The sequence below is a fragment of the Populus euphratica genome, unplaced genomic scaffold (genome assembly GCF_000495115.2).
Source record: "Populus euphratica unplaced genomic scaffold, PopEup_1.0 scaffold7.1, whole genome shotgun sequence".
Taxonomy (NCBI): domain Eukaryota; kingdom Viridiplantae; phylum Streptophyta; class Magnoliopsida; order Malpighiales; family Salicaceae; genus Populus; species Populus euphratica.
This window is the reverse complement of record NW_011499871.1, coordinates 1,868,069-1,876,812: the sequence shown is the minus strand read 5'-3', so window position 1 is coordinate 1,876,812 and position 8,744 is coordinate 1,868,069. Positions and strand designations below refer to the sequence as shown.

The 8,744-nt window shown below is 36.4% G+C and overlaps 2 protein-coding genes across 3 annotated transcripts; one reads left to right on the top strand and one right to left on the bottom strand.

Annotated features, from left to right (window-relative positions):
• The first annotated feature begins 438 nt into the window (after positions 1-438).
• On the top strand, positions 439-5,865 carry LOC105127399 (uncharacterized). 2 transcript variants are annotated; one of them, XM_011028670.1, is made up of 7 exons: positions 439-982; positions 1,684-2,019; positions 2,671-2,826; positions 3,478-3,803; positions 4,170-4,674; positions 4,791-4,823; positions 5,038-5,865. In XM_011028670.1, exons 1-7 carry the CDS (start codon positions 727-729, stop codon positions 5,496-5,498), a joined length of 2,073 nt encoding a protein of 690 aa, XP_011026972.1. In that variant the 5' UTR covers positions 439-726; the 3' UTR covers positions 5,499-5,865. The 2 variants fall into 2 exon arrangements, with proteins under 2 accessions (XP_011026972.1, XP_011026971.1); XM_011028669.1 differs by having other exon boundaries at positions 4,164-4,674.
• A 732-nt stretch (positions 5,866-6,597) lies between these two features.
• Positions 6,598-7,645, bottom strand: LOC105127398 (protein LURP-one-related 17-like). The gene is made up of 2 exons (XM_011028668.1): positions 7,258-7,645; positions 6,598-7,104 (listed from the first exon to the last, which is right to left on the bottom strand). Exons 1-2 carry the CDS (start codon positions 7,588-7,590, stop codon positions 6,736-6,738), a joined length of 702 nt encoding a protein of 233 aa, XP_011026970.1. The 5' UTR covers positions 7,591-7,645; the 3' UTR covers positions 6,598-6,735.
• Positions 7,646-8,744: the final 1,099 nt, after the last annotated feature.

The window sequence follows — 8,744 nt, the reverse complement described above, 5'->3', positions numbered from 1 at the left end:
ATCATAAAATTTTTATTAACCAGTTAGGGTTTCCAGTAATCATAATATTAGACGGTAACTTTTTGAATTAGATATTTTTTTTTTAAATATGTCATATATTTATTCCTTTTTCAATTAAAAAATTTTAATTGATTATTTTGATATGTATATCAAAATAATAATAAAAAATTAATTTAAAAATAAAAAATAAAAATAAATTTTATTAAAAATATACTTAAAACTGAAAAACAAACAAAATCTGATAAAGTCATTTCACGTTTGCCTAAATGAACGTTAGAGGATAATACGGTAAATCTGCCAGATTAAACAACTTTCCATTGGTCACAAACTTCAAAAAAAGTTCCACCGTTTCTATCGAATCCACGTGAAAAAAACCACAGGGACTAAACTACCCTCAAACAACAAACTCAGGCGTTGTGGATTAAGCTGGCCAACGTTATAATTACCATACCGGAATATACCCATATCGACGGGGACCATTTCAAAATAACTCACCTCACCAAATCCCGAAAACTATAAATACTTCTCATTCTCATCCAAATTTCTTGCCCTAATAATTGCCCCCGTACCCAAACAAACCCCTCCCTCTTTCCCTCAGCCGCAACCATGCCTTCCCTATCCAAACACCTCCTTTCCTTTCATCTTCCCTTCAATTCCTCAATTCTCGTCATCAACTCCTCAACACGACACCGCTTTCGCTAATTTATTGTTAATTATACGGCGGTGATGGATGCGTCGGTGGAGGTGAACTATCCGGTGGATGTTGTTGTTGCGGCGGCGAAGAAGAAAAAGAAGAATTTTGTTATGGGATCTGATGAGGTGTTTAGTAGAGATAATAGTATTAGTAATAATAATAATAATAATATTAGGGTTTCAACGGTTGCTGTTAAAGAAGTTGAGGTTGAGGAGTCGATTTTAGTTAGCCCTAGAGTAGCTGACGCTGCTTCGATTCAGCAGTGCAGCTCTTTGTTTGCTCAAAAAGGTTAGTCTTTTTCCTTTTTTCTTGTGAATTTTTGAGCTTACACAAGAATTTGTGTTTTTTTTCCTATACTTTCTTGAATTCTTTGTTTTTGAATTTAAATTTTTTTCTTGTTATATTTAACTGTGTAATCATTTCTAGCTGTAGATGTGATAACTTGTTAAGGAATTGATCGGTAAGGGATTGAAAGGGAGAAACTAGTTAAAGATTTATTGTGGGAAACAGGTCTGGATCTAGTCAAGCATGTGTTAGACTCGTGGATTGTAGAAGATGAATGTTAGGTGAACGAGTGTGAGGTCGGAGAGGCTGCTATATTGGGTGCTTGAGCTTGATTTTCAGTTATGTATTGTTAATTAGCTTTTAAATGCATCATTAAGTGTGCTTTAGGGTAAAAATTCCTGTATTTCAAATTAAATTAATGTAAGCTAGGTTATCATGTGGATGTATAGTCTGTTATCTATCAGTTCAACTTCCGTGGCAGATGTGTCATAACCCTTAGAAGCTTCTAGAACTGGGAATAGTTAAAGAAGTGGTTCTGGGGAGTGATAATTAAAGAAAAATCCAATTTTGGATATTTTGCTTTGCTGACATTAAAGCTTTGTATTAATTAAGATTATGATGTATTTATCATTTGTGGCTGCTTGCATGTGCGGGTGTGTGGTCTTTCTCGGTGGTGTAATGTTCTATTAACCATTGTTTGGCAGATGAAACGAGCTCAATCACCGCTTTTGGGTCAACTTCACGGGAGAGGGTTTTACCTTTGGAACACTGTGAGCGAGTAATTCAGATGCTGAGCTTACCTATTAGAGACATTTCTGAACACCTCCATTGTGGTGGCTCAAATGGGCCTTCATGGATTCCTAGGCCTGAAGAAGTGCAAGTGCAAAGAAGAGGAGGGAAAGTGTCAAGAAGTAGCAGTGGTTGCTCTAAGAGACCACGATTATCTCCATCGGAAGATTCCACCGGTCCAGCTGTTGTTGACAACTCAAAGGAATCCTCTGATAAGCTAGGTTCAAATCCAACCAAGAGTGACTCTCATGGTAAACCCCTTTTCCCTGGTATAAAATAACCAGTTGACCTCAAGTATTTTTCTGTCTACTTAAGATGCCTCTGGCGGAAGCTCCTTAAAATGATTTTCATAGTTGTGGTCAATTTATTAACAATTATAATGTTTTCTAGTACATACATGTTTAATTCTATATTCATGTAATATGGCAGCTCTTCACCTAATATGATGGCTGCCTGTGTCTGCAAGCTATGGTGAATACCTAGCAGGATTCCTATAAGTGTGCATTTATTTCCTCTTTGTATTGCTTGCAAAACATACACACAGAGAGAAAGCAGTTTTGGAACTGCAGCATACCTTTTCTCTTCCACTTCTCTAAATCGATAGTCTTTCACTGTCTTTTCTTTTACAATTCATGTGTTACTTAAGTCAAAATCTGAATTGTGCCAGGATGAATTCTCAAAATGATCTTGGATAGATTTAATCTTTCCATATCACTTACAACTGCTGGCATCACTGAAATTCGATTGTAGCAATTAACAATAACCTATCATATGTTCTTCTATTACGTGCAATTTAGTACTGGGTGTATAAGAATATGCAACAGTAAATATTGATGTAAAAGCTGTTGGCGAGCTCAATCCTAATACTGTTGTGTGGTTTATATATCTAATGTACATTTTAGAAAAAACTCAATCGGCAAAACAAAAGAACAACTTTGGTAGCAAGCGAGGTGAAAGGAGACACTCTAGAGTTACTGTGAAGACTAAATATGATTCCTTCTCTGTCAAGGCGGGTTTGTCGAGCTTTGGTTCAGCTGCTGGAGGGAACAGCTTTTTTGGTATGATACAGTCACATGAATATTTTGCTTTTGTTTTATGATTAGTTTTGATTGACAATATGTGTAAATTTTGTAATTGTTGCCTTGGCTTATTCTGTGTTACATCCATGCATACAAATTTAGTTTTCATACATTAGAGATATATGCCAAATCAACCTTCTAATATTTATGCAATTGGTGCAATGTTGATATTTTTTTATGCATGATTTAGAATTCAAATTAATGAGGTTTGCTTGAGACTTTTTTGGCAAGTTTTTGAGAGAAACCCATCAATTTGGGGTGAGGGAGCAGGGAGCATCAGGATGTTGTTGAAGGCACAAATCGAGTCTATTGCCTCTTTCTTTGCTAGTTTGAAACTGCCCCCATTTCCTGCTTCTAGTCTGGTTCACTGAAGTTGTGTGCTGTCCTGGTGATGAATGGACATTTGATTTTTGGTTGCCATCAGTCTATGAGATTTAACCATATGATTCATAATTTCACAGATTTTGCTTCTTTTTATGCGCGCTTTGAAGATTATGCCTCTTATCTTCACTTTCTGCATCACTTTTTTTTGCCTGTTTCTATTGCGCTGGTAACTTATTGTGCTATGTATCTTCTTGTTAGGTAGGGTTGCATGAAACTCATGTGTTTATATTTGGATATTAATCTCAGGACTATGTGGTTTGAAGGCAGATGTTCATGACATCACAAAGCCTGTAGATGATATATCATTGAATGATCTTCTCAATGGCACTTATGACTGTCCTAGCTTAGGCAAAGACAAGGGGAAGAAAGCTGCAAATACGACTGAAAATTGTCTGCATTCAGTTAGAAAAGCCTGCTCAGTTCTCCAGTTCCCCAGGCCTGCACAGTTCCAGTATTTTGCCGAGATGGATGTCTGTTCCAGTGAGAAAATGCCCACATGCCCATCTAACTCTGTTTCTATAGTGGAAAATGGAGATTCTTCAGCAACTAATATGTCTTCTTCATCTAACAAGGTTAGTTCAATGAAGTTATTGAATGCAAGAGAAGGTAGAGAAGCATGGCATAGATGAGAGTCTAACAGCTCGCTTAATAAGTCCTTGTAAACTCTTCCTCTCTCTACGAACCCCTAACACACAAACACATAACTATTCACATTTTCTTTCTAAAATCTTATTATTAAATTTCGAACTCAAGTCACCTTGAGTGTCATTTTACTCCCGACAATATCCATTGGAAATCAGTTTGTAGAGCTGATTGAAATTTGGGATGACCTGTATGCAATTCTGTGTGATTTTTTAAGTCTTTAGGCTCAAATGAAAGAAATGTTTTGGTATGTTGTCATCTAACATGCGATTGTTACTTACCCTTTGTAGATACAGGATTCTTGCAACAGGCCTGAAACTCCTGCTAATTTGCTTGATTTTTCGTTTGACCAACCTAAAGATACTTTGGAACATTTGGCACTTCCTCCACCCAAGGATCTGGAGTCTTTGCTTCTGGATGCAACCAAGCATGCTACATCATCAAGGCATGTCCCTGATCCACGTCCAGGAAAGACAACATCTCGCCGAGCTAGCTTGCCAGCTTTTCCCTGGTCCCACACTTTCAGTGGGTACTCCAGAACTAATTCTGATTCAGTTAAATGTTTGCCAAGTAGGAGTACATGCCAAGGTAGATGGGTAAGAATAAGAGACAGTTTCAATTCTCCTGGGTCTGCCTCTGATTGCTTTATGAACTTGGAGTCCCTTGCTTATGATGAGACATTAGTTCCTTCACAAGGACCAAAGTTGGCTGTTGTAGGAAATAATGTTGATTCATTGAAACCTTGTTGTGGGTGGAGCTTGTCATCATCACTGGCTTCTATAACATCCCATGTTCTGTTAGGTACAGTTTCTTGAAGGGCTAGTTTTTTGAGATGGTCTTTTCAGGCTATTATTTAACAAAGATACATGCAGATCTTTGAAATACCATTAATAGGGTCATTTTTCTTCCAATTGCAGAATCTGAAGGTGACCCAAAGTCTAAAGGAAAAGGTAAAATATGAAGATACTGGATAAATTTGTTTTCATTTGATTTGAAATACTCAGCTGCCATTTTGCAACTGTGTTTCATGTTGAGTAACTAATTTATGAGTTAAATGGCCTGGATGCGTGCACTTTTGGCATTAAAGACCTTGGTTTGATTGGATAATCATCGCATTTTAATGTGTATTTGTTTTATGTGTGTTTTTCCTCTTCTGTCTTACAGTTGAACTTTGTCCAATACTGTTGGAGGCTGCTCGAATCTTGTATGGCATTGCCACTCAAATGGCAAGGCAAAACCAAAATGGAATATCAAGGTGCCCTGAGAAGCTCTCACAAAAGGCTATGAAAACTCGCAGGACAAAATCAAACGAGAAACGTGAAGATGTATCTGCAGCATCAACTTCGTCAATGGGTGGTGTGGACCAGATAACGCCCTCAAAGAGGCCTAAACTCTCAACGATTGGGGACAAAAAGGATCATGGTCATATCAACGGTCTTGGGAAAGGGGCAATAAATTGGTCTACTCCAAAATCTAGTAGATCATCTCCCAATAAATCAATTGGAGACTCAATTGCAGAAAGTAGGCATTCTGCTGCTTACATCTTAAAGCAAACGTGTATGATGCGCCCACCTGCCAAAGTTCTTCACAGGACTTACAATGGTCAGCAAAAGGTTCGTAAATAGATGCAGATGGATTGAAACAGAGAATGTTGGGCAGGACTGATATTTAAGATTCAGAAGCCTCTTCATTCTAATCAATTCTTGTAATTCATCAACACCGCTGTTGGGCCAGCCAACTGTGCTGGACAGATGTGTACATATTGTGGGATTGTTGTATGGGTTTTTAGACTGTAGGCGGACGGGATTTGTTGTTAGGGTTCATCTCGAGGGATGAGCAACAATGTTGTACCATTAAGGACAGTAGTTGTACTTTACAGCAGGTAATTCTTTGCCTTGTGTAAAGCATTTCAATGAGGCAATAGGAATTTCAGCTCTTTTCCCCGTTTGACTTGTTGAAGTTTTTATGAGAAGCTGATCGGTTGAAGTTGAATATTTGGAGAACCACCTGTATTTTAAAACGAAAAGAGTTGCCAACGGTCCATAGTGCAAAGAAACCAGTGGATGTTCTAGGTGAGATCTGGTTAATAATCTGAAGTCCTATGCGGAAAAATATTTAGATTCAAATTCAGTAGAGACATGATGCACGATGGTTCCAGGCAAGATGTCGTCTTTGAATATATTCATCACTCTCAGATAATGGGGACCTGGCTCAGATAGCAGAGCGCTCGAGATGTACGGGGATCAACACCCGCATCTCTCCAGTCTTCACGCACCCAGAAGCTTTGGTGGAAACTGAAGAGATTAATTTGTGTGCTTCTTATCGAGTCTCAGACAATGAAGAGAGTAGTAATTTGTAGACTTGTTATTTTCTATCCCAAAAGGAAAAGCTTAAGATTGCTGGTATTACTTGCAGCTTTGAAAAGGCTACACTGTTTCCTTTTCCCTTTTCCTTTTCTTTTTTGACTGTTAAAGAAGGATAGAACCATTCTTTCAAAAGAACATCTCCGGGAATTTAGAATAACACTTTAACTGCCACAGGCTCATCTCATTTTCTTTTTTCAACTTTACATTTCATCAATGGAACAGAGAGAGAGAGAGAGAGAGAGAGAGCAATTCCTTTCATCAGATCAGAAGACAGATGGGAATTAACTGTGTTTTTTCTTAATCTTTGGAGCCAAGATTGATTGTCACCTCAATAATAATCACCACTCATTCATATTTCTTTTTTCTAACCGATCAGTGCTCCTCGGGACGTCTATTTCCTTAATATTGTGGCCAAAACATATGGACATGCATATCTTGCATTCTCATTACAAAGACTAATTCCTAACCCAAGAAAGGAAAAGAAAAGAAATCAAAATTAGGAAAATATTTGATCCAATATGAGAACCAAACCCATGGCAAAACCAGGATCAAATCCCGGTTCTACATTCAAAACAAAAACCTCTACCCCATAAGAAACACCTCCAACTATAGCTTCTTTCCTCTTGATCTCAGCCAAAACCTTTCTTGATCCATCTAAAACTTTGCATGATCTATGCGTATAAGAACCTTCGATCACAAACGAAGGTCTTTTATCCGAGGATCCTCGAAAAACATAAGCAAGTGCATTGTGATTCGTATTCTTCCTGACACACCAAATTGGATTCTTTGATAACTTGGTTCTAGCGCAAGGGTTGCCTACTTCACCTTCATAGACAAGCCAGCTATCAATTCGTACTCCAAGCTTCTGCAATTATATATATAAAAAACCAAGTTTGAAGAAGAGACCGATATATCTTAATTTGATCCGTCTTTATAAGGTCCCAGGTTCGAATTCTGACCTTTTTTAGCCCAAAGAACTCAAAAACGAATAAAATGCGAAAATAAAAGGGCTAATTACCTTACGTCGACGCATTGTGAGGATTGATTTCCCTGAGCCATCCATAAGAATGAGTTCCTCAGGACGATCAATGTAATTATCAACGCGATAAACTAAATCTCCACAAGAATTGATAACTGTAAACCCATTGCAACTAATTAAGAGTGACTTTCTCCACACTGTTAATGAAGTGCACTTGCCAGCAGTACTAATCTTGTTCTCGACCTCCTCGGTCTCAGCAACTGGCTCGTGATAATGTTCTTGATCATGGACTGATCTTGACAAAGATTTTAGGAAAAATATCATCTTCAATATAGTGGTAGTAGTCTTCGCTTCGGAACCTTGAAGAGACATTTATATAAGCCACCTGTAGAATGTTTGAATGGCTGTCTTGTCTGTCTCGTGATTTTGCTTGTTAGAAAGGAGACCTGTGCGTGTATGGTGCGTTGCTCTTGTGGGGTTTCCTCGTTGAAAAGTTCATCACTTGGAATTCTAAAGCCCAATGCAACAAGACTTTACCTGACTAGAAATGCCTCGTCAGCTATTGTCTTCGACTACGAGAATAATAATTTCATTTTAATCTTCAGCGTTAAGTTTTTTTTAATAAAAAAATGAAGATAATTTATATGCATTTTAATTAATTCCTTCTTAAAATTTTAAAGTTAATAATTAAATAAGTTTTTAATAACTAAAATTTATGATATTTAAACTAATAATTTTTAAAGAATAAATTCAGAAACTGATATATTAGACTATATTTTCAGGGTTGAAGGGTTCGGTTTTAAGATTTTAATTTTATTATATATGTGGGTGCAGGAAGATGTGACACGTTTGTGCTGCCATTGTTGGTTTCCAGCATTCCGAGGTTCATCCTGTATGAAGTAGAGTTAGGCATTTGTATTTGTATTTTTTTTAAAATAGAAAGACTTGTATGCATATGCGGGGGGGAATGAATTCTAAGGAAGTTGATTATTATGATATGGGATATTGATGAATATATTGTAATCACATCGGTAGTTGAATTCTGATTAATTTTTTTTTTTTATGGTAATCGATCTATAATTATTTATATCTAGCTTTGTTGCATTAAAATAGATGCTATGTTATTAAATAATTAAAAACAATATCACATTATTAAAAACACTCTCTCAACCGACTCCTTTTCTCCATCTCTAGCTTGGTCCCTTCTTTCCTTTAAACAAACTCTCTCTGTTAATGTAAAAATGGTACGTGTGTTTTGAATTTAAATATTTAAGAATGTTATTGTTTTTTAAAATATTTATTGTTAAAAAAAAAATATTTTTTATTTTTTAAATTTAATTTTTGATATTGACATATTACAACAATATGAAAACATAAAAAAAAAATTTAAGTAAAAAAAAATTGAATTTTCATAAATCTTTGTTTGGACTACACTCTCAAATAGGATCCATGTGTACAAACCTTTATTTGGATTGCACTCCTAAACATTTTGTTTTGATATAATAAAAAATATGAATAATTTAAAT

Coding starts and splice junctions, on each gene's coding strand:
- LOC105127399 (XM_011028669.1), top strand. CDS start 727: ATGGATGCGTCGGTGGAGGTGAACTATCCGGTGGATGTTGTTGTTGCG. Junction 2,827..3,477: donor TGGAGGGAACAGCTTTTTTG/GTATGATACAGT, acceptor TATTAATCTCAG/GACTATGTGGTTTGAAGGCA. Junction 3,804..4,163: donor TGTCTTCTTCATCTAACAAG/GTTAGTTCAATG, acceptor TACCCTTTGTAG/ATACAGGATTCTTGCAACAG.
- LOC105127398 (XM_011028668.1), bottom strand. CDS start 7,590: ATGTCTCTTCAAGGTTCCGAAGCGAAGACTACTACCACTATATTGAAG. Junction 7,105..7,257: donor TCACAATGCGTCGACGTAAG/GTAATTAGCCCT, acceptor ATATAATTGCAG/AAGCTTGGAGTACGAATTGA.